Source organism: Pseudophryne corroboree, chromosome 1, assembly GCF_028390025.1.
Source record: "Pseudophryne corroboree isolate aPseCor3 chromosome 1, aPseCor3.hap2, whole genome shotgun sequence".
NCBI lineage: Eukaryota > Metazoa > Chordata > Amphibia > Anura > Myobatrachidae > Pseudophryne > Pseudophryne corroboree.
The window spans coordinates 959,373,411-959,399,222 of record NC_086444.1 but is presented as its reverse complement, the minus strand read 5'-3'; the positions used below and the strand labels follow the sequence as shown (position 1 = coordinate 959,399,222).

Sequence of the window (25,812 nt, the reverse complement as noted above, 5' to 3'; positions counted from 1 at the left end):
GTTCCAAACAACTTAGGGAACTAACCACAGATCTTCTGTGGATATAGGCTTGCTCAAATCCTTCTGTCTCTTCATGTAATCCCAGATAGACTCGATAATGGTGAGATCAGGGCTCTCTGGGGGCCATATCATCACTTCCAGGACTCCTTATTCTTCTTAATGCTGAAGATAGTTCTTCATATTTCTTAATTATATTGGCTGTATATTTAGGGTCGTACACCACACACAGTAAAGTTGAGTGCAGTCCCATACCTGCTTTCAAGATGAGGGTTGATGAAATATTACACCAAGCTTTGGGACACAGGTGGATAGATGACAAGATTCTTGATTTCCTTAATAATAAATTTGTCTGTCCTATTATATACACACTGCCTAAAATACACAAATCCTTTTCTCACCCACCCAGCAGACCCGTCATCTCTGCCCGAAACTCTCTCCTTCAACCATTAGCTGTGTAAGTTGATGCCTTCATGTAACTTGTCATTCAAAGCAGTGAAAGCTACATTAGGGACACTGGTGACTTTCTTAGAAAATTAAACAGTTTAAGACTATTACCCACTGGCATATATGGATGTCAAATCTCTATATACTATCATACTGCACAAGGCTTTACAGGCTTTGACAATTGCACTATCGATCCAAAACAACTGTGGGCCCACCAGTGGAATTTCTAATCAAATTGGCCACTGTTGTACTTGAGTATAATAATTTCTTATATGGTAACCAGTACTTTGTGCAGCGCTCAGCACTGCCATGGGTTCAAATTTGGCACCCGCCTATGCAAACATACTTATGAATCAATATGAGCAGACACATACATAGCCTACATAAGCCTTGCAGATCTTATTCTGCAGGAAGTTTATCAACGATATCTTCTTGATTTGCGTTGGTATGATTGACTCTTTTAATAACATGTCCTTTGCAACAGTCTTGCAAATTCAGTCAAATTTACACATCTCATTGATCAGTCGTTAATTTTTAGGTATATTAATATCTCCCTGATTTAGGGCATTGTAATGACAAAACTATATAATGAAAGAAACCAATCATAACACCCTCCACTTGCTACCAGCCAACATCCCTCCTTGTTGAAGGAGAATCTCCCAGGCTCACAATTCTTAAGTGTCATGCTCAATATGTCTGATCCAGTCATGATGGAAGCCCAGGTTACAGAGATGAGTCAGAGATTTAAACATGAGGATACACTAGCATGACCATTAATTGCTGTCTAAGGAAAGTGAGATTAAAGGTGTGACACCAGAGCGGACCATTATAAATATAGATCATCTGATATACAGGTTGAGTCAAAAGTCGCAGTACACCATTTTGTTTCATAAACTGTAATCCACTCCAGATTAAACAGTTAATCCATAAAAAAATAAAAAATGTACAGTCAACCAATAATCCCCTTTAAACAAAGATTGACTTACTTAAAATTGCACTTGAACAACAGTAGCTAGATCAGGATGAGTACCTAAAAACTGATTTTCCTACAGTATATGCATATTCCTTATATATTTAAAGGTGATTGATGGATGACTGTACATTTTGGAATGCTTCTGGATTAATTGTTTACTCTGGAGTGGATTACTTATTTTTTTTAGTCTTTGAGGAGCTAATGTTTGTGATCTGCTTTGTGTCACAAAAATGTTTTACTTTTTCTTTTTTACTTTTTCTATATGGCTTGTGTTCTTAATTAGGTTAAATATTGTCTATTGATTGTATATTTTGTTAATATCTGTACTGTATGTACTGTAGGTCAGTCAGGATTAATTATTCTCTTTGGGGCAGATGTATTAAGCCTGTAGAAGTGATAAAGCAGTGATACAATAAGTGGAAGGTGATAAAACACCAGCCAATCAGCCACTAACTGTCATTTTTCAAGCCTGTAATGATTGGCTGGAGTGTCGTCACCTCCACTTATCATTGCTTTATCACTTCTCCAAGCTTAATACATCTGCCTCTCTGTTTGATCCTGCCAGCGCTGACCTATTGTATATACTTTGAAACTGTGACAGCCTTGAGTCCCTGGAGAGACTTAAATGCTGGTATATTCTGGACTTGCACCAATAAAACCTGTGACATTTGTTGAATTAAATTGAACAAGACTGGCTGCAAATGACTGTCTACGTTTCTAAAATCAATAGCGCACACAGACAATAGACTGAAGCCAGGTCATTGATTCCATTCTATTCTAATGTGCACAGGGTTGGTCATTTTCCCTGAGAAAGTCTGAAGGATTATACACAGCTCCTCCTAGACGAAACACATGGGGTACTTACCGTATGCTGATATTCAGATAAACTGTTCCTCTTTTTCTCTGATGTACGAGCATTAACCTTGTATTTGCAACATCAACTGAAAATTGGTTTACACTATTTTTATTCCTCTCTATGTTTCATGTGTGTATTGGGTCTTCATTAACATTTATGAAATATCTGATGCTGTCAGTGACCTTGTGTGGACCATCAAAGGACATCAGATAAGCTCTTATATAATTGTCTATATGGTATGGGTTCACATATATCTTTTTCAGCACAAAGCGGTGTTGTCTTTTAACTTCACTAGGAGGTGGTCTCTGTCCTTTATTGAATTTCAGATTAGAAGAGTCGATGTGGACTACAATAGGGAGCTTGGCGGTCAGTGGATTTTCCTGGGCATTGGACTTTGAGTTGGAAACTCATATGGACTAATAATAATAATTATTATTATTTTTTGTCATATTAATGTGATATTCACTGGTATAGTGCCTACACTGCTTTTTTCTTTTTTATATATATATATATCAGGTTAAACGCTGAAGAGAGCGGAGGGAGAGACATCCATTGTCGGCCGCTAAAGTGATTGCGAGTGCTGTGATTGACAAAGACCAAGCCTACTGACGAAGTCGAATGACGAAACGCGTATGGGCGTGGTCTGACGTCGTGGATTTGAAATCGAGAATACTGCTTCGCACAGTGGGGTAAAATCTTATGCTGGTTATACAAGCGGTGGTTTGACCGCCTTTTATGGTACGGGTTTTTTACTTGTGACCGATCTGGATTTTTAAAAAATAAAAACCATTGTACTCTTTTAATGCACTATTGGCGCTCCCTGTTTCTTCAATTTTTTGTCATATATATATATATATATATAAAATATCAAATAACAGGAGCGCCTCCTAGTACATCAGGTTGTGAACACCACCAATTGTGTATACAATTTAAAAAGTGGGCCTGCACCAAATTATACAATTTAAACAGTTTATCTCAAACTTGAAGTGATCCACAGGGGTAAATTTACTAATATGGGAGTTCCATTTAAGATGGGATGTTGCCCATAGCAACCAACCAGATTCTACTTCTCATTTATCTAGACCCTTCTAGAAGATAATACCTGGAATCTGATTGGTTGCTATGGGCAACTTCCTATCTTAAATAGAACTTCCATCTTAGTAAATTTAACCCGTAGTCTTTATCCAAGTAGGATTTTTTCAGACTTTAAATATACATCCAAAAGTACATAAAAAGATATATAAAAACATACATAGTGTAATTCAATTTACAAAAGTTTAAAACACAGAGCCATTAGTGAATGTCCATAGATTGTATCAGAGAAAAGGTAGCTTATCTGAATAATAGCATGTAGCCATATTACCCAATGCGTTTTGTCTAGGAAGGACCACATCTCAACCGTCTGACTTTCTCAGGGGTAATTACCCCTGGAGCCCCCCTTAATCTAGCTCTGCCTGCTGATTCCTCCATCTGTTGTGGAGGAAATACATTCTGCACATAAGCAGAATGGATTTCCTACTCCTGCAGCCCCCTGGGGGTGATGTTGCGGTATGTAACCTCCGACATCACTCCCAAAGTTGCGCTCCATAATGCAATGTGAGCGCCAACCCAGGGCGCATGCGCCTACACCAAAAGTGCAAAGAGGGGAATGTAGTTTTCCACTGAGCACAAAAATGTTGATCTCTGTGTGTGCAGAGATCACCTGCAGCAGGGGGAGTAACAATCAGTCCTACTGCTCCATGCTCCACTGTGCTCTCTGCAACAAGGTGAGGGAGAGGGGGTATTACTTGGGGGGGGGCAATTAAATGGGGGTGTCATCTTTTGCCACTAGGTGTGTTATGCTGACCCATAAAATTATTATTTTTGGCTGAGGTGGGGAATATATTCATATATTAACAATAAAAAAAATATATAGTGACACATGGGGGGGACTTAACTGGGGCGCACTGACAAATAGGTCAGGTTAAAATGGAGGCTCTGCCAGGGGATCTATTATCACCAGGGGGGGGGGGGTGATAATGCAGGAGATCCTATTCCACTAGGGGGAATATTTCTGAAGCGGGGTGGGAAGTAAAATTACAATGGGGGTCTATTAACACAGGGGTGGGGTGCAAAACATCCCAAAGGTATATTAAAAAATGAATATAGTTTGAAAAATACTTTTAAACCTTTATAAAAAAAAATTCTACAAGGTATCAGTAAAAAATATTTGTAATGTCAGTGGTTAATATACACAAAAACCCTTTTGGAAGCAATGACTTTTAGTTGAGAAATATTTTCTTTACAGATCCATGAGTTTTGGCAGGATAATATTGTCATCATTATTATTATTACTTTTGTATTTTGTCTATATTTAATTGTTAAAATTGGAAATATGTTTGCATTCTAAATTCATTTTTTTTTTTTGTTAGTATACTCCTGGAACCATGTACAAGAGCAAAATATCCCCATTATTATCAACACAAAGCCCTACAGCCTTATCCAAGCAAAATAAAGTACTTCTAAAATAAGTGTATTAATGCTAGCTTCAGAATTTACTGCAAATCAATTTTACACGTTTCCCACATATAATTATTTATATATTGATGTTTTATTTTATTACAGTCAAGTAATGTCGAATTATAAGTCCTAACCATAGACTGCTTTGTGTTATTGTAATTACATTTGCTTTGCTTACCATTCACTTGGAGAATATGAGTTTGATAAAGCTTATCATAGCCATCAGCGTGACAGCTATAATTCCCCATGTGGGTTGTGGTAGCCTTGGTAATGTATAAGGATCCATCATCTCCAAAATCCTAAAGGAATAATTTTAGAAAAAACAAGGTTATTGTAATTATCTTAATATGGTAACATTCATTATGTTCTTCAACTTGGCACATTAATTGCAATGCAAGACACTCATTGCAATCATGAATGATAAATAAAGTCATCACACAGATCCATTTCAGCAACAGGAGAACATTAATGCTGTACACATTAAGTCATTAACATTTTTGTTTTATGTTATGTTTACTGGTTATATTCAGCAAAATGTAATGCAGCATGATTTGTATATTCACTAATGCTCAATCCTAGGAGTGCATGTTACAATAATGAATTAAGATAATATAAACAACTCACAATTTCATAATGAAAAAAAAGTATTCCTACTCCAAGTACAAATAAAGGCAACAATCCTCAATAAGAAGTTTTCATTAAGGAAAATTAATTTTAACTAGACTTGAAATCAAGTGTAGGTTAAGAGACGAAGGTCAATCACAAGACCACATGTGGATAGCCTTTAATTCTGCCCCTGCTCATCTGTGTTGTAGGAATGTTTAGTTTACTAACTGTACTGTTGTGCCACATATGTAATCTGCTGCTGCTCTCTCATTTCACCTGATCATCATGTATATGATTCCTGTTCCCTATTAACCCTTGCTTTTCCAAAATTCTAATTATTTCACAATCACTTGACATGTTATGGTACAAAGCAGTGCCGATTATATATGGATGTGGTCCAAATTGTCAACATTCAGCCTAATTGCAACCCTAACATGAATTGCTGACATTGTGCCTGTCAACATTTCAACATTTTGACTTTCATGGTGACATTCTGAGTGCAAACACTTTGACTACGTATCATTATTGAAATATATATATATATATATATATATATATATAAAAGAAAAAAAGATGCCTCCCAATTTTGCTATATTTTCAATAATACACCATAGTGCTCCAAACAATATATGTGAAAGCCTTGTACATGTATCTGAGATCTTTTGTGCATTTTGCATTCCTCCAGTTGCTTCACTGAACCATAATCCATAATGACTTTTGGTGCATACAGCCTGAATAATGCTGAAGATGTTAGTCTACAAGTATTAATCCTTTTGCCAACCAAGGGCAACAAAGTAATGGCAGTACCTTGAATCCAACTTCAATGACACAGCAATCTCGGATGTGTTCCATCCATTAAGGACTTTTTCAAAAGCATCTTTAAAGTGGTTGCTATTAGCAACTTCTATACTTTATCTCTCTCCAAAATAGGTGCAAATGTGAACATTGTATCAAATGAAAAAGGGAACTCCCATCTTTCTAATGCGGGTGTCCCTGAGTGTACCAAGGAGGTAATTCAGACTGGAACGCTGCAGCGGCAGCAATTGCAGTCTGAATTACTATGCCCAGTGCGCATGGCGGGTGCACAGCGCAGGTGCAGCCAGTGATACGGTATCAGCATCTCACTGGTACGTTCACCTCCGCCTGATTTACAGGCAGAGGCGGCCGTGGCGCGGGAGGGGGCATGCCAACGGCATTAGAACACCATTGGCAGGGCATGGTCTGGACAACGGAGGCGTGTCTGGACTGATGGGGAGTGGGCCGCGGTGCCTGTATGATGTCACACGCAGCTGCTGCGACCCGGGACATGGCGGGTAGCTCCCTGCCAGAGCACAAAAGCGGCGCAGGTAGAGAGCTACTCGCCAGGTACAAAAGTGCTTTTGTACCTGTGCAGGGGGAGGGGTGGTGGCAAGGCCCCCCGCATGTCAGAGTAACTGATTGTAGATGTGATAAATTGAGCACATCTATAAACAACTCTGAATTACCCCCCAAATCAGTAGAAATAGCATTTTTAGCCTTCCCCCATCTATACCTATTTCTTATGTCTACCTTACTTCTTTTCATCCACCTCCTGGGGACACCTGAGCTTTTTGAAACCAAAATGGAGGAGATCACCCCTCCCTAGACCTTGACTTATTTCTGCAGTGTTGGGGCTATTCTACAGTGATCACTCATGGTCATCAGAAAGTAACTTTTCAAGAGATATTTTGAGGGGACCCCTGTTTCTAATGAAGGTACTGCTGAGTCTGTGGCTCCCAGGATTGGGTATACTGAGCACTTTCAGTGTGCTCCTACCAATCTCTGGCATTGTACTTTTAGGGTTTTTGATGTCAAAGGTGGTGATTAATGACATCATAGCACATGATGATATAATCAAGCCCCATCCACTCCACAGCTGCAGCATGAAGAAAGAATGGAGTTACAGCTAGGTAAGTCTATACTCCTGCAGTGTATAGGACAAGTGATGTTTGTCCATAATGTTTCTTCTCCTCTGCATCTGGATAAGAAGTCCCACTTTAGTATTAAAGGGGGAGTGTATACAAATAAGATTATCTAATTTATTTACTGCACAGGAGTATATTTCCCAAATATTTCAATAAAAACAAAACAGTTCTATAAAAGATCAATTAAAAAAAGTCAGCAGCTATTAAACACAAGAAGTATGTAGAGTAAGTAAATCATTCTACCAGATCTTCATCTTAATAGGGAACATGAATTAACACAGTCCCCAGAACTCAGTAAGAGTCAATGTTTTAATGACAGGCAGTGCTGGACTGACCATCTGGTACTTCTGTCATATGCTAGAAGGACCAATGGCCTGATGGGTCATTTCAGCCACACAAAGAGCAGGCCTGGACAAGCAGCATAGCCTCATGGTGCTCTTCTCGCTCACCCAGCATAAAGATAGATGGGGCATGCTACAAGGCCCTGTAACATGTGGAAAGCTACCTTTTTCCTATGACCATCTTCATCCGTGGCCACGCTTCCTCAGCTGTGGTCATGCCCTCTTTGCCCATGACACACCCCGGTTGCAGTGCAATCCTGTGCCACTGGCATGCATTTAGAGTGATGTGCCCAGGACTGTTTCACATCCCCTGTCCGTCCTTGAGGACAGGGTGTTATAAGTACGTCAGTCATTTATATTTAACCATCAGTGCTCAAGAATGGATATCTTTAAAATCTGGACTGTGTGTCTTGAGGACTGAGTTTGAGAAGCACTGCCTTAAAAGTACAGAAAACAGCTCCCCAGTGGTTAAATAATCAGTAGCTTTAAAAGAAAAGTGTTGTTAAATTGTCATGCTCATTGCTACTCCTCCTGAGTGGCCATTTTATAGAGAAGATGTATGTACTTTCTAAAGAGGACAAGTGGAACAGCAAGCAATCAGCTTCTTGCTATAATTTATCAAGTAGATTCTATAAAATGATTTTGATCATTTGAATCATTTGAAATTTGATTGGTACAGTAGCTTTTGTTAACTACTCCACTGGTCTACTTTAGTAGGTTAGATACAGTACATATTCCCTGTTATTACAGTATCCCACCAAACATTATTAAATAGATAGCATCCAAGTATATAATTTGTTAACACTTGTGCTCTTTGAAGAATCTGAGGTGGTCGTGATGCCCAATTTCTAAGTTATTTCTTTTCATTTCAGTTCCCCATTTATTTCTATGGTGTTTCCATAGAAATAACTGGACTACTGAAATTAGTGGTAAAAGCTCCTTATATGTGTAAAATCTGATATGTTACATTTCACTCATCTCATTGGCTTTGAGGCAAAATTGTTTGTTTGACATCAGTCAAATCTTTTTTGGTGGTTTCCATAGCAATATACCAAATAACTGTTTAAATAATAATACTAAATTAATATTTGCAATGATTTGATAACTTGGTCTTTTTTTGTGGGGTGGTTTTGAAAAATTTCTATCAAGATTTCTTTTGAATGCAATTTGCAAATTCCTACACTGCAAACAGATATTAATTGTACAGTACATAGCGATTTCTGCAAATCCGTATTTTATAAATTCCTCCCATAAACCTTTATGCTTTTAGCTACTTTACTCATTCAGTTTTTTTACAGCCCATGTTGTATGCGGCTTACCACTGTATGGTACTCTACTGGACTACTGGATATATAAAAATATCTTTCATACTTATTTTATATGTCATGCAAATATTATCCAAGACCCAATTTTCAATATAAATGAAATTTCTCTGCTCATATTTTTTTCTTACAGCATTCTTCAATCACAAGCTTAAGAGAATAAGAGCTGGAAATAGATTTTAAACTTGTTTTTTTCTTCCCCGATGTAAAGGTCATATACTGTAGTTTGTTCTTAGCACAGGTTTAAAATGGCAACGTTGAAATAACATCCATGTCTACATTAATATGCCGACCTAATGAATGTCAGCATTGTGACTGTAAACAAAATATACTAAACCCATGAAAAACACCTTTATGGTTCTCAAGATAGACCAGGGGACCCTCAAGTTCTAAAATACAAAGTAGTAGCAAGATAACTGAAGGACATGGACGATAAGACAAAAGGTATTTCTATGTTTATTATCACAGTACAAACAGTAAGGAATCTGTATACTTACAATGGATACATGCAGTAGAATTACAAAAGAAAAAGAAGGAAATAAAAGGTACACTCCGGAAGCTATTATATGCTTGGCTCTGCTGACATTTAGCTTCAATTACAGTATTTATTTTGTTAAAACATAACTTTTAATTCTTTCTATCATAAAATATTTTTATATCCATCTTATATTAGGCAACACATGTATGATTAAAATATGGATGTAAACAAGAGATGTGCTTAAAAAATGAAATAAAGTCATTAAAAACAATTACTTCTGCAGAAACTATAGTTTGTGTTTTTATTTGCTGTCCCAACTGTATAATCTGAAGATTGTTACGATATTGTAACTATTATATTTACAGAGACCAATGTTACCATTTATGTTGCTGTTTTATAGGACGGGATGTAAATGGAGCCGATAATGCCACCCACGAAATTATCGCATTACATCGGACGTTACAAATGTGCATCTCTTTCCTGGAACTCAGCCAATGTAATGGAGTGCGTCTATTTCCCGGCTTCTGTGTATTAGATCCGAGGTGTCGCTGTATTTAGACTAGAAAACGTCTGATATTTACGGAACTACCAGAATACATTTTTTAGTGTAGGAAGTCCACAGTGTGAGAGAAAGTCACCCATTGTCTCCCAAAAGTCAAATGTATAGTGGACAAGGACCGCCCAGCGTCCTCACCTCATCCTTGAAAATGTTGATTATCATAGGAATACCGTTCACTCTTGATTAAATATTTTTTTCCCTCCACAGCTGCTGTATGCCAGCTTAGAGCTCCACTGAAAAGGCAATGGCAAGAGATGGACACAGATGAAGCTGGCAAGTGTGTTTAAAAAAAAAATAACCACACACGTTACACTCATTATACAGATCTGCAGCCATATTTAAGGAAAGTGGATACCCACATACCCTGCTTTAAAATACAATTGTGGCATATTAAGGCCTGCAACCATAACATTAACTAAGGTAGACCCAACCACATCAGGGTTTAAGAGACTGCATCCTAACTTAAACTGATATGAGAAGTAGTGTTTTTGTTAAAAAAGTTGCCCCTGAAAAGAGATTTCACAATCCAAGTATACATTGTAAAGTTAATGTAATTTAGTCAGCTAGCATGGTTTTTTGAGCATGTGCATTGCTAGGTGTTTTAGATTAATGTAGGTTGTTTTTAGGCATTGGGTATGGTATGCTGGCAGCTGGAATCCCGGCGGTCAGCATACCAATGCCGGGATCCCGACCACCAGAATGCCAGCAGGGGAATGAGCACAACAAAGACCCTTCAGGCTCACTGTGCTCGCCACGCACCAGGCTCAGTGGCTTGCACCACTCGCCACAGGTTTTATTCCCACTCTATGGGTGTCGTGGACACCCACGAGTGGAAACAGCCCCTGTTAGCCAGGATTCCAGCTGTTGGCATTGTCATTGGTCGGGATTCTGGCATCAGTATCCTGACAAACAGGATGTGGTAATGTAACCACATCCTGTTTAAAGTCCCCAATTATATATTTTTTTATTTCTTTGCAAGACCTTCCCATGCACTCCCAGCACTTCTGTTCCTTCATATTGCCAGCTGCTCTGGGCCTGCCACTTCCAGGGCTGGTGGCTTATTAAACAGGGGAAGATGAGTAGGATGACACCACCATCATCCTCACTCCCGTGGAGCATATGCCACATATACCACCACCACAGCAGTCACAAACCACCATGACCCAGGCCACAGCACAACAGTCCCAATGTGGAGAATATTGCCACCTCCCTCCACCATTTGCGGGAACACCACATTACATTTATGGAGCACCAGATCAGCCAGCTTGATTACACTGAGTGGCAAATGCTGTGTTTGAATCAAATTGCAGTGGTGGCACAGGGCACCTACACATGGATTGGCACTGTAGTTCAATAATTGCCTGAAGGAACTGATCCAGGCCACACAGGAGCAGAGAGAGGTAGCCCGGTATCAACTGCAGGCAACCTGGGAGTACAGGCAAGCCATCCAGGAGCAAACCCAGATATTTGCGACCCTGCAGATGGAATTGGTGGCTCAAAGAGGGACAAGTACAGCAACGGCTAGCTCCCTCCACTCTGGCTCACAGAGTGGCTCACCAGTCGCCCCCACAAAGCGTAGGTTTTTGTTTTGTTTTTTAGTGCCAAAATGTATTGAAAAGTGTTTATTTATTGCAAATGTGCTTGAAAAGTGTACTTCTAATTAATTTGTAACATTTTCATAACAAACTAGGCCAAAAAACCCACCTCTAAATTCTTTTAGAGTTTTAGAGCTGTTTTGTGTCCAACTTGCAATATCGGACTCCATTAGATCGGTTGAGCTGTGTACTTAACATGGCCAAAACATCTGGAACTGATTTTTTTATCAGGCTCTCTACTTTAAAGCCAAAAGCATCTGAAAAAAAAACCAGCTTTGCGGGCGCTAATACATTAGCTGATTTTGCAAAATGCCCGATGTTTGCGGCCAATGTATCACTTGTGTACAGATACAATATCAATGTTAATGTCTCTATGTGTTTCCTTTTGATATTCTGTCAATATTATTTTTTATAGGAAAAAAGAAATAAGAATTCACACAATATATTTATCCATTTATGTGTAATAAAACACTATTGAATATCAATATTCCCTACCAATGTTTGGAGTCAATTAACCTACCAGTAAGTTTTTGGATTGTGGGAACACCCGGAGGAAACCCACGCAAGTACAGGGAGATTGTACAAACTCCACCCAGTTAGGGCGATGGTGGAATTAACCCATGACCTCAGTGCTGTGAGGCAGTAATGCTAACCATACCGTCCATGCTGTCCTATGAAAAGTATATTGTGAACAGAAGTAAAACAGGCTGCAGGTAAAAGGAAAGTTTATTTCACTGATGAGGGTCTGTAAAAAAATGTAAGCTGGCAGATCAGGAAGCTCTACACAACAGGAGATGGAAGGATATTCAAAAATATAGGTACACACAGGTGAAATAGAAGTACAGTATAATGGAAGTGTTTACTGAGGAATAGAGTGAGTGGAGAATAAATAGTGAGAGAAGTAGGGAGACAAAGAAAATAGAAATTGAGAGAAGCAAGTGGGGGGGGGGGGGGGCAAGAAGAGAGGTTGAGATCACTGTAACAATATGTGTTTCTTATTAACCATAATGTCATATTCTGAAATACCCTATATACTGTGAGAAGTTAAGCTCCACTTGGGTAGGAATACATCACTTTAGTAAAGTAAAAGCCTGGTTAACTCATTACAAGTTGATTCTGAACATACTGTTCCCCTTTTTTTTTTAAAGAACAAGTTTTGAAGTAGCTGATGTCAAAGTGGAGCTTAACAGAGGCAAAATACTATCATTTGTAATCCCTTTGCACAGCATGGACCCCAATCAATACAGATACACCGGTATGTCTGTAGAACAATAACAACTTCAGAGGCAAGTTTCAAAATATTACATTTGCACAGAACATTACTAACATAGTCCTTTCAATTTCAGCCACAGGACAAGCTCGGCCAACTGGGGAAGGATTCAACCAGTTCTCCCTGATCTTGTTTGATATACTGTAGTACTGCCATAAGCAAAATGCTACCTCATGAGTTCTGTATAAACTGCACATTGTTACTAAGATGCATAGTGGAAAGTCCAGTAAACATAAGAGTAAAACATTTCTGATCTGAACCTACTTTTCTAAAGTGTTTCACATTCCCTCTGTTCCTATGCTGTACAGGCAGATGTCATGATGGAGACAATATCCCCCTTTCAGACAGAGAAAAGGGTCAAAGTCCTGGGAGTTGCAACCCCAGTTGACCCTTTCGCACAGAAGAAGGACCCATCAAATTACTGGGTACAAATGCTTAACTTTTCAGATCTTCTGTCTGAAAGGGGGTACTTGGCTGGGTCCGGCTAGGAACCAACCATGCTCTAAAGGCTGGGTAAAAGCAGGATTAAAGCCCCAGCTTCTTTGCGAAAGTGGTATTAGCTGCAACTTGCTCCAAATGATCTGTGTTCAGGTCAGTTAGCTGTCTGCATTCAAAGTCAAAAAAAATCTGAAACATGACATTTTCAAAAAATGTGCAACACTATTAAATTTTATTCTCCAAGTGTTGTCAAACTAATTTGCCCTCCATGTTCTGCAACACTTTTCAATGACAGAAATGAAAAAATAAAAATAAAAAAAAAATATATATATATATATATATGTGTGTGTGTGTGTGTATATAAAATGAATTTTTTGCTGCAAGTAGGAAGTAACATTATTTAAATATGCTACTCAGTTTTCTAGTTCTAGAATTATACATACTAGAAAAAGACAAAACAGAGTCAATTAAAATATGGGAAAATAATTTTTTGCAAAAAACGCCTTTTGCATACATTTTAGGACTCGTCTTATATATAAATTCTGTATATATAAATTCTGTAGTAAAAACAATACAAAGACAGATGTCTTATTACTACAGAGTGCCGCCTCTTCAATGTTGTGTGAAGGCTGTGAGCAACTGAGTTGGGGCAGCACAGATGGTGTAATGGTTAGCATTACTGCCTCACAGCACTGAGGTCATGGGTTCAATTCCCACCATGGCCCAAGCTGCGTGAAGTTTGTATATTCTACCTGTACTTGCGTGGGTTTCCTCTGGGTACTCCGGTTTCCTCCCACAATCCAAAAATATACAGGTAGGTTAATTAGCTAACAAAATTAACCCTAATGTAAATGTGTGTGCATGTACATGTGGTAGGGAATATAGATTGTAAGCTCCTCTGGGGCAGGGACTGATGTGAATGGCCAAATATTCTCTGTAAAGTGCTGCGGAATATGTGTGCGCTATATAAATAACTGGTAATAAATAAACTTAGTTGGAGGGCTCGGACAGCATTGTTTCATGTAAACCACTGAGTGCCAACTTTGGATATATAAATAAATATATATAAGTAGTCCTAAAACATTAAAACATTGATTTTTTTTTTACCGAGTGCCCTGCCCAGTGTTTAGAATGGAAAACGGAAGTCTACGAATGCCAGTGCCAAATTATTTGCTTGAGCAGGGGCACACCTTCTACATTTTATTTTTACATTACACAGTGGACATCACTTATGGGGAGATATTGAAACCTTGGAAAGAGATAAGGGGGTCATTCCGACCCGATCGCAGCGTGCTTCTTTTCACACAGCTGTGACCGGGTCACTACTGCGCACGCGTCGGGGCCGTAATGCGCACATGCGTCATTGCCCGGCAACAGCTGTCGCCGGGCAATGGCGCTGACTATGAAGAAAGCGGTCACAGTGGCGACCGCAAGAAGATTGACTGCAGGAGTGCGTTATGGGGTGGCAACTCACCGTTTGGAGCCGTTTCTGGGGAGTGGTTAGGAAAACGCAGGCATGTCCAGGCAAACAGAGGGCGGATGTCTGACGTCAAAGCCGAGCCCATCATCGCTGGATCCGTCGCACAGGGTAAGTATGTACAGGGCTGGTCTAGTTTTGCAGGAAATATGTTTAGCATAGCAGGGCTGCACAAGCGTTTGCAGCCCTGCTATACTAAAATACACTCCCCCATAGGCGGAGATTAGTTGATAGCACCAGCAGCAAAGAGTTGCTTGGTGCGATCAACTCGGAATGAGGGCCTAAGTACCAACCAACCAGCTTCTAACTTTCATTTTACAGGCTGTGTTTGAAAAATGACAGGAGCTGATTGGTTGGTCATTTATTTCTCTCCGCTTTATTTCTCAACTAGGTTTAAAACATGTCTCCTTTGTAGAACGGATGAAGGGTTGTGGGGGGGCCCAGGGCACAAGCCTTGTCATACTAGAACTAGTCCATCCCTGTGAATCTGTGATTTGTTCCACTGCACTTCGCATCATGATTTTGCAGTGAAAATAAATGTTTCAGGCAGTATGCTGGTTTATAGAAAAAAAAGTGTTTACTTATACTGTGTTAAAATGAAATATCTCATGGGGAACACATCAAGATTAGATGCTGAAAAAGCAACAAGCTGAGAAAGAATAGATAACATTACCCAAGTGAGACTTGAGGATAAAACAAACAGATGGGGAGAAGAAAGAGTGGAAGAGAATGAGAAAGGCTCAGGAGCACTCGCTCTAGGAGGAATACACTTGTAATAGTATCTGCTCAGAACAATAAAAATCCAGCATGGAAACATAGACGGCTGATGTCATGTTTGTGTTAAATTACTGGCAAGGTCAGACACAACAGTCTCCAATCCCATGACAAAAACTTTCTCATGTGCAGATGTTACAGAATATCACAGGTCTCTGGAAAAGTGATACTGTCAAATAATTTACAGTTCATAAGTTCACACGTACTCTTTCAGTTCAATATGTCCTCAGAGCAACTTATGTGTTGTTTACTAGGATATAAATAGATACTGAGAATTTACTTGAAATTATACAGCAGTATATATGTATATATATATATATATATATTTACACAGTATATATATTTAAAGAGCAAATCAATTCATTATTTGTCATTAATTGATATACTGTATAACTGATGTTGTACAGAAATGCATTGTGGAGATTTATAGAGTCACACATGGGCGCGTGGCAAGTAATGTCACAGTACAAAACTGTAGCGGCCCTGGAGGGTGCCATCATCCACAGTTTGATGTCCAAGCCATGGTTTGTCAAGTTTCTAACCTGCAGTACTGTACAATGAAATATGGGGCTACCACTGTAATGGATAATACAGAATGTAAGTGGCACACCCAGCTGTCCCTGGCCCCCTTCTCCAATAACAGGACATCGGCACTAGTGGAGAACAATAAGTCTCATATCCCAGATGTGAAAAAGCTAAAAAGAGGAACCAAGGCCACAACCGGGCTGAGACCAGAACTTTCCTCGCTTATCACTATTTCAGCACCATCTTTGCTTCTCCCTGTAGTGTCACCCTGGCTGACTGGCAGCCCTCTACTTTGCTGGTATTGGGACCACCAGCATCTCCTTCTTGTTGCTGCTGTGACTCTGCTCCTGGTTGCTCAGATAGGCAGCTGCAGCTCCCATACTGATACTTGTGCCACTATATCTCACATTCAAAGGGCCAGGGATACCAAACATGATGTCACGTTTAGTGCCCTGGATAATCCGGCTCTTCTACTGACAGCTGCGGTCCCCATAGGGATGCTCACATCACTCTTTTCTAAAATTAAAGGGACAGGCATGTCAAAAGTGTGACATCATGTTTGTGCCAAATTTGAACCACTCCCTATTTAAGAAGGTCTCTGGGCACTATCCAATGTAAGAGTATTAGGCTCTATACATGTACTCCAGCATTTATAGTTTAAAATATGCACAAAATATGAAACTTAGATAGACCCTGTTTAGATTGGTGGCACTATCCCTACCTAATGTAGCACCCTGATCCTACTGGTACTTCATGACCAGGGTACTGCAGATGTTGAATAGAAATGGGCCTACTGTAAATGGCGTTGCCCATGAAGGACACCTGCAAGATGGCCACCTTAAAACCCTTAGAGCAGGCCTGGCCAATTTTTTTGACTCTCCATTTTGATACTTCACAACAGTTTCACAACAGCTGGAGAGCCACAGGTTGGCAAGAGCTGCCCTGGAGGATGCCCTGTTCTGTCCAGGAGTGTTCAGAGGGGGAAAGTAATAGCAGTGGAGGTGGAGACTGCGGAGCTGGTGCTGACAGGTGCCAAAAGGGGTCCCCAGTGCTGCAGACAAGAAGTGTAGTCAGGAGGCTGATGGCACTTACACAGTTCAGCCTGTCTGGGCATGGTCCGTTGTGCAGATACTGCTAACAAACAGGGCCACAGGGAGGTGCACCCCTGTTTTGGCTACCAGGTGGACAGTAGCTCTGGGCAAAGCAGACTGCAGGTCTTCAGAGAGCATTGTGGAGCTGTTGCAAACTCCTTCAAACAGAGCCAGTATATGGAGATGTCAGATGAATAGCATGGAGAGTGTCTTCAATCAAGTTAACGGTGACTATTGCAGTTATGATCTAAATACTGTGATTGAGTCACCCTAAGGTGGAGGCACTTGTTATATCAAAACTGAGAGACTGTGATATGTGGTTATCACTTGGTCATAGTCCTCTTTCAAAGGGGTGTTACACTTATAATATGGTATATATTTTCTAATTACTATACTAAAAATATAGTCTTCATTGTTGCTTTTGCTTCTAGAATTAATCTACAATGCTAACCCTGTATTGTATTAATATGTTGCATATAGCTCATAATAACTTGCAAGAAATGTTTATCTATGGTATTATGCCAAGCTCACATGCATCTTTAAATACACTGGCACTTAATTGGGTATTTAGAGTTGGGTACAAATGCATTTGCTTGTTGTCATTGAATGCCATGTAAAATTGATCACACTTGGCAGGCATGTAGCCATGTACACAACTTGAACTGAAACTTAAGTTTCATTGAAACTGTTTCTGTGTAGGTTCACTACTGTGAATGCCTATCTTAACTGTCTGAGTTATTTTGCAAGTAATATTTTGCACAAAGGGGGTTGTTAACTCGTTGCTGATTTTCGCTATGCTGCAATTTGTTGCTAAATGCGCATGCGCAAGGCACGCAGGGCGCATGAGCTTAGTTATTTAACTAAACACTTAGTAGATTTGCTGTGGATCCTGCGGCGCTTTTCAGTCACTCTGCTGATCGGTGAATGATTGACAGGAAAGGGGCGTTTCTGGGTGGTAACTGAGCGTTTTCCGGGAGTGTGCTAAAAAACGCAGGCGTGTCAGGGAAAAATGCGGGAGTGTCTGGAGAAACGGGGGAGTGGCTGCCCGAATGCAGGGCGTGTTTGTGACATCAAACCAGGAACTAAACGGACTGAGCTGATCGCAATCTGTGAGTAGGTCTGGAGCTACTCAGAAACTGCAAATAATTATTTATTAGCAGTTCTGATAATCTTTCGTTCGCAATTCTGCTAAGCTAAGATACACTCCCAGAGGGCGGCGGCCTAGCATGTGCAATGCTGCTAAAAGCAGCTAGTGAGCGAATAACTCGGAATGAGGGCCAAAGTGCATGCAATTTTCAATTTAAGTAATATTTTGTTAGATTAAATGTAAGTACTGTATACAGTTTAATGCATTTCATTTGCATGTGTGCATACTTCCACCAGTGCAAAGTTTGCAAAATGTTTAACTATAAATCACTGTCATTGTCCATCTATAAATAACCATTATCCAAAACCTGGGCAAACATTTCCTAGAACAATATTGGTTTGGGAATAATCTTAGATTGTATGTATATATTGTTTCTAATGCCAGAGAGCAAAAGAGAAACAAAAATGAGTTACTGTAGACTCTTTGGGAGGCACGCTTTATGATAAGTGTATGTTTTAAAATATAACTTTTAATAAATAATAGAAATAAAATATTGATAAACAAGTCTACATGAGTACTCACTCGTTAATAAAAAAAACACTCTATTTACTGTAAACCTTGATAGTAGTATTATGTGTGCTGTACTTTATACTGTTAGTACATTAAAAGGACAGGAGTATCAGAATCTACACAATATACATCATTCACAGTGCACTCCTTCCATACTTAAGTAGATTGTCAAGGTAAAAATATATTTATCCAAAGCACCATATTGTATTAATGTAATACACAAAAAAAATGATATGTAGTGCGGCAGTGTGAAGGTAAATTGAATTACAGACACATGTTCAGAGTGTGGCTGGAGAGTTCCACGCACACGGGAGAAAAAGCAGATGTGCTGCAGTAAAGAGTCAGACTGGAAGAGTCTGTAATCAGGACAGACTGTGGCCTGTGTAGGCTGCTGCAGAGAGGAGACAGTCCACGTGCAGTCAAGGGCAGGCTGATGCCTATGTATCCAGTCCAAGTGGGATTGTGTGCGATACCCTGGTGAGACAGAGCCCAGGTGGAAGTGGTACAGTCACAGTGAAACAGGCCATGTGACCAGTGTCGACCTGGAGGATACAGGTAGATCCATAATTCTGCAACACTTTCCATGTGAGACTGTGAAAGCAAAGCCAAGCCAGGGTGGAGCCTGTGACATACTTGTCAGAGACAGGACTGAGACTATGTGTGAGAAGCCAGAGGCCAAACCAAGCCAGGCTAGGGTAACTATATTTGAAAAGACTGAGAATCTTTGGACTTTATGTTTGCAGACAGACTAGGTTAGTCAGGGGCGAAGAAGAGAGTCAGTGCCCTGAACTGCATGCGCAGTTTGGACCTGATCACAGGCTGTGTGAAAACGCAGCCTAGCGATCAGGTCTGAATTACCCCCAGTTAGTCTCAAAACACGTTGGCATGCTCCTGAGCTGTCCTGGACCTTGGACCTACTGGTGGAATCCCGTTTATTGTTTCTGGAAACACTTGGGATCCTATGCAGGGTAATTCCGGAAGTACTCTGCAGTTCACCACCTGCAGCTCCAAAGCTGTGTGGGATCCTGTTTGAACTTAGACACTGTACAAATTCACCCCTCTACCAAGTTAATTACCCCAAGTCATCACAGTAGGTATGTGTGCAGAATGATACAGAATATTGTGTATTCCCTGCACTAGAAATGGTACTTCCTATTATATTGTTTTAGAATTTAGAATATTTTTTTTCTATCAATTTATATTCTGTCACGGTTCTGGAATTCTTAAGATCCAGCTAGGAGTGAGCTAAGATGTACAGAAAACAGGGAAACTTGATGTTACTTGCACTCATAGGTTTTGCAGGACATTAAGCACACTGATGACACACAGGAACCATGTACTGGTGATATGCAAGGATACTGAAATGGAACCAGGAAACGCAGCTCACCGGGTGGCCTCTCACCTGATGATCAATAAAAAACAACCAGGGACACACTCCAGCAACAAGGGCCTCAGAACTCAAGCACCACAGTACTTGCAAACCCAGAATCCAAATCAGGAATCAAAGTCTTATGTTACCAGGAAAAGCTTGAGGAAGCTATATCCCTGGTACTGCTCTGAAGCAAGACCTGGCTCTGGAATCCAAATGAGGAGCTCGGAACAGAGGAGCAGACCGGGTAAAACAGTACTGGGCACCTGAGTGCACAGACCACAACCCAACCCTGAAGTCCAGCTCCAGAACCAACACCCTATTCTGGTAGCCCATGACAATACATACTACTGAGAAACCAGAGTATCAAAGGAATATGCTGTTTAACCTGAGTGAACCACAGACCAATGCTTGAGAGCACAGTCCAAGGAATTAGTCAGTCCGCGATCCATGTAGATGGTATGCAGTGAGTACAGCAGCAGATGTAAAACATCACAAGCACATCAGTTATATAGCAAATGCCAAACATCTGTGTATGAATCATGTGAGGGCAGCCACCTTAGCAAATGAAAAATATATTCATATGACAGTAATACATCTATTATACAAAGGGACCATTTAACACAGTTTCAGGAGACTCTATTGGTGATCTGATGTCGGTTAATAGATGATGAAAAATATAGAGGGGGACTCGTCTCGCCACTTCTACTGTCTGCCATTGTCCTCTGGATTGAACGGCAGATGAGAGGGTGGGGAGATCAGACAATGGGGGTCAATCAGACCTGATTGCACGCTAGCTTTTTTTTCAGTGGTGCGATTGGGTCTGAACTGCACATGCGTTTGCTCCGCAATGCGCAGGCGTGTCGGCTGCCGTCAACAGGGATCGCCGGACAGCAACAGATCTAATGAAGAAAGTGATCGCACCGGCGATCGTTAGAAGATTGACAGGAAGAGGCCGTTTGTGGGTGTCAACTGACCATTGTTAAGTAGTGTCCGGGCGAACACAGTCGTGTCCAGCCGTTTCAAGGGAGGGTTCCTGATTTCAGCTCCAGCCCGGATCATCACAGCAGCTGAGTAAGTCCTGAGCTGTGCAGAGACTGCACAAACTTTTGTTTGTGCAGCTCTATGCACAAGCAATCGCACCCCTGCACTGCGTTTACCCGCTCCCCCTGTAGGCCGCAACTGCCTGATCGTAGCACTGCATCATGTGCTGTTTGGGGACTATTTTTTTGAAGTGCCATCCTGTCTGACACTGCAGTGCCACTGCTAGATGGGCCAGGTGTTTGTGTCGGCCACTTGTGTCGCTTAGCTTAGCCATCCAGCGACCTTGGTGCACCTCTTTTTTTCTTTGCATCATGTGCTGTTTGGGGACTATTTTTTTGAAGTGCCCTCCTGTCTGACACTGCAGTGCCACTCCTAGATGGGCCAGGTGTTTGTGTCGGCCACTTGGGTTGCTTAGCTTAGTCACACAGCTACCTCATTGCACCTCTTTTTTTCTTTGCATCATGTGCTGTTTGGGGACTATTTTTTTGAAGTGCCATCCTGTCTGACACTGCAGTGCCACTCCTAGATGGGCCAGGTGTTTGTGTCGGCCACTTGGGTCGCTTAGCTTAGTCATCCAGCGACCTTGGTGCAAATTTTAGGACTAAAAATAATATTGTGAGGTGTGAGGTGTTCAGAATAGACTGAAAATGAGTGAAAATTATAGTTATTGAGGTTAATAATACTATGGGATCAAAATGACCCCCAAATTCTATGATTTAAGCTGTTTTTGAGGGGGTTTTGTAAAAAAACACCCGAATCCAAAGCACACCCGAATCCGACAAAAAAATTTCAGGGAGGTTTTGCCAAAACGCGTCCGAATCCAAAACACGGCCGCGGAACCGAATCCAAAACCAAAACACAAAACCCGAAAAATGTCCGGTGCACATCACTAATTACAACCTCCAAACATTACCCTCTCCAGGAGGGACATAATGCTCTGCTGCTGGACTTCCCTCTTAATTTATGATTGCCATCACCTTTGCTGAAACACCTTTCTTATCTATATTAACCTGTTCAAAACTGGGGCCGGCAATCATAAATTAAAAGAAAAGTCCAGAAGCAGAGCATTCTGTCCCTCCTGGAGAGAGTCGTGTTGGGAGATATGATATGGTATTGAAAAAAAAAAGATTCCCATACTTTATGACACTCCTGCATCCCAAAAGGAAAAAGATAGATGAATTAGATGTAATGTGGTGTGTTAGGCTCATGTATTTATTGCACCATCTGGATTTTCACATCGTGGGCCAAATGTAGTAGAGTGAGAGTTTCAAAAAGTGAGAGATTTGGTAGGGTTTTGCAGTTGTTGTTTTTTTAAAGTGGCAATCATTTACACAGCAAGATCAACCTGGTTTTGCAGTGTAAATGATTGCCACTTTAAAAAAAACTGAAAAACATTACCAAATCTCTCACTTTCTAAAACTCTCTCTCTATTACATTTGGCCCCATATATGTTGAGCATACACAATAGGTCTTTAATAATACTGAATTTTTTAACCAAATGCTAGATCCGCCTCTACCCAGAGGCGTAACTAGGGGGGGTGCGATCAGGACACGTGCCCTGGGCGCCATAGCAGACCCTGCAGAGGGGGGTGCCCCTCACAGCATATCCACTGAAGTGTTTTTTTATTTTATCCCCGCCGCTGGAGGATCCCTTCCTCAAACAGTCACTGCGGCAAATATCAGCTGGATTAACATACTTGCCGGCATAGAGATGATGTTGTTGGGCCATGGATCTGGGATCCCTCCTGTTACTGCCGAGGCCGCGGGCGTCCCTGCGACTGCTGATGGATGAGGTGCAGGGTGCAGTGCTGGCCTCTCGAGTACATTCTGAATGGAGTGTGAAGTGCCAGCGCTGGATAGGGCAGGGTGCGTTCTCCCTCCCAGCTCACTTACAGCTGCAGCTCCACAGCCTCCCAAACTTTCAGGCTGCTGGACGTGGTGAGCTGGCTGTGGCGGTGCTCTCCCTAGCCGGCCTCTACCCCGGGATACAGCTTACAGCTGCAGCCCCGCAGCCTCTTGAACTTTCAGACTGCCAGACGTGGTGAGCTCCCGGGCTGCGGCTGTTCTCTCCCCAGCCAGCCTCTGCCCCGGGGACATGGTGGCCCTGCTGCTAGGGGATTGAACCCCGCTTCTAGGATGTCTGGTTCAGGGTGGCCAAGCTGGGGGTGTTAGTTGCCGACCTCAGCGCAGACATCTGGAGAGGGCCCCTGAGGAACTGCCTGGAGGTCAGTGGCCACATCACCAGGGAGGTCTGTCACATGTGTGTGCCTCATGTATGTAATGTTCGTATCATGTATGTTGTATGTAATGTATGTGTCATGTATGTTGTACGTATAATGTACTGTGTGTGTGATGTATATGATTTATGTATTGTGTGTGATGTATGTATCATGTTTGTGTGTATGTCATGTACTGTGCACTCTGGGGATCTCTAAGGCTCCCTGTGAGGGGGCTTCAGATGTCATATGTAATAATGTACTGTGGGATCTGTTATTGTATATAACACGCTTGTTACTGTACCATATATCTCACACACACACACACACATAACACAACACCACATACACACTGACATACACACGCTGATACCTACTTATACACTGACATACACACGCTGACACCTATACATACATCGGCATACACACGCTGACTCCTATACATACAACAGCATACACACGCTGACACCTTTACATACACTGGCATACACACACTGACACCTCTATATACACTGGCATAAACATGTTGACACCTATATGAACACTGACATCTCCACATACAGCAGCATGCACATGCTGACACCTAGACATCTCACACACACACACACACATAATACAACACCACATACACACCGACATACACATGCTGACACCTATTTATACACCGACATACACACACTGATACCTATACATACATCAGCATACACATGCTGACACCTATACATACACCGCATACACACACTGACACCTATACATACACTGGCATACACACGCTGACACCTATAATACACTGACATACACGCTCACACCTATACATACACGACATACACACGCTGGCACCTGCACATACACCGACATACTGTACACATGCTGACACCTGTACATACACCGGCATACACACGTTGACACCTACAGTATATGCACACTGACACCTCTACATACACCAGCATACACACGCTGACACCTCCACATACAATGACACCTACAATAAGTATACACACGCTGACACCTATATATGCACTTACATAGCAATACGATGTGTAATGGTTAGCATTACTGCCTTACAGCTCTGAGATCCTGGGTTCAATTCCCACCATTGCCCTAACTTTGTGGAGATTGTATGTTCTCCCCATGCTTGTGTGGGCTTCCTACAGGTACTTCAGTTTCCTCCCACACTCGAAAAATATACTGGTAGGTAATTGGCTTAGAACAAAAATTAACCATAGTGTGTGTAAATGTACATGGGTAGATGGGCCAAGTGGTTCTTATGTGCCGTCAAATTCCATATTTCTTTCCAACATTTTTCATATTAAAATTGGGGATGTGACCTCACAGGAAGGGGGAATATTCTTGTGGCGCACTCCCGTAGGAGGTATGCCGTGTCAGCCTGCCTCCCCAGTCACCCACTATATCCCTGCCACCCATTATCTCTCTGTCCCCCTTACTTCCCCAGTCACTCACTATCACCCTGTCGACAACTATGTCCCCATCACCCACTATCTCCTTGTCACCTTCTCCGTTACCCTCTGCCTTCTGCTGTCAACCTCTGATTCTCCCTATTTACCTCTCCTGGTCACCCTCATCTACCCTCTATCACCTCTATTGTATTACCGTGCCATTTCCCTTCCCAAGTGAGTGCTGCTGCCTGCATGCCGACTAGTGTGTGTCCAGACTGACGCTTAAGGTGAAGGGCGCGGAGGGTAAAGCCTTGAGGCACCTGTAACAGCACCACCATTTGCTGACCAGCTGAGGACCAGCTGAAGACTGGCAGGGACATCGGACAGGAGCTGGTAAGCAGAACATAGTGACCTGGGAACATGTCCCACCTTCTCTCTCCCCCATGTTTCCCATACTAACTGCAACTGGCCTCCCTGTCTCTTTCTCTCCCATGTCTCTCTCTCTCTCTTTTTCCCATGTCTCCCTCACTCACTGCCCTTGGTCTCCCTGTCTTTCTTTCTCTCTCTCTGCCCCTGGTCTCTCTCCCATGTCTCCTGCTATCTCTGACCCTGGTCTCTCTCTGCATGTCTTCCTTTTCTCTGCCCATAGTCTCTCTCTGTCTCTCTCTCTCTCCCCCATGTCTCCCCTCTCTCTGCCCTTGGTCTCTCACTCCCATGACTCCCTCTCTGCCCCTGGTCTCTCTCTCTCTCTACCCCTGGTCTCTGTCTCTCTCTGCCCTTGGTCTCTTTGTCTCTCTTTCTCTCCCATGTCTCCTGCCCCTGGTCTCTTTGTTTCTCTCTCTCTCTCTCTCTCTCTCTCTCTCTCTCTCTCTTTCTCCCATGTCTCCCTCTCCCTTACCCTGGTTTCTTTGTCTCTCTCTCTCCCATGTCTCCCTTTC

General features: G+C 41.6%; 1 protein-coding gene across 2 annotated transcripts in view; it reads right to left on the bottom strand.

Moving 5' to 3' along the window:
• Nucleotides 1-25,812, bottom strand: part of FSTL5 (follistatin like 5) — a 1,009,581-nt gene that overhangs the window by 212,228 nt on the left and 771,541 nt on the right. For both annotated transcript variants that reach the window (XM_063920448.1, XM_063920449.1), the window contains exon 8: nt 4,951-5,071. In XM_063920448.1, coding sequence (XP_063776518.1) covers nt 4,951-5,071 — 121 coding nt within the window. The remainder of the gene's footprint in view (nt 1-4,950; nt 5,072-25,812) is intronic.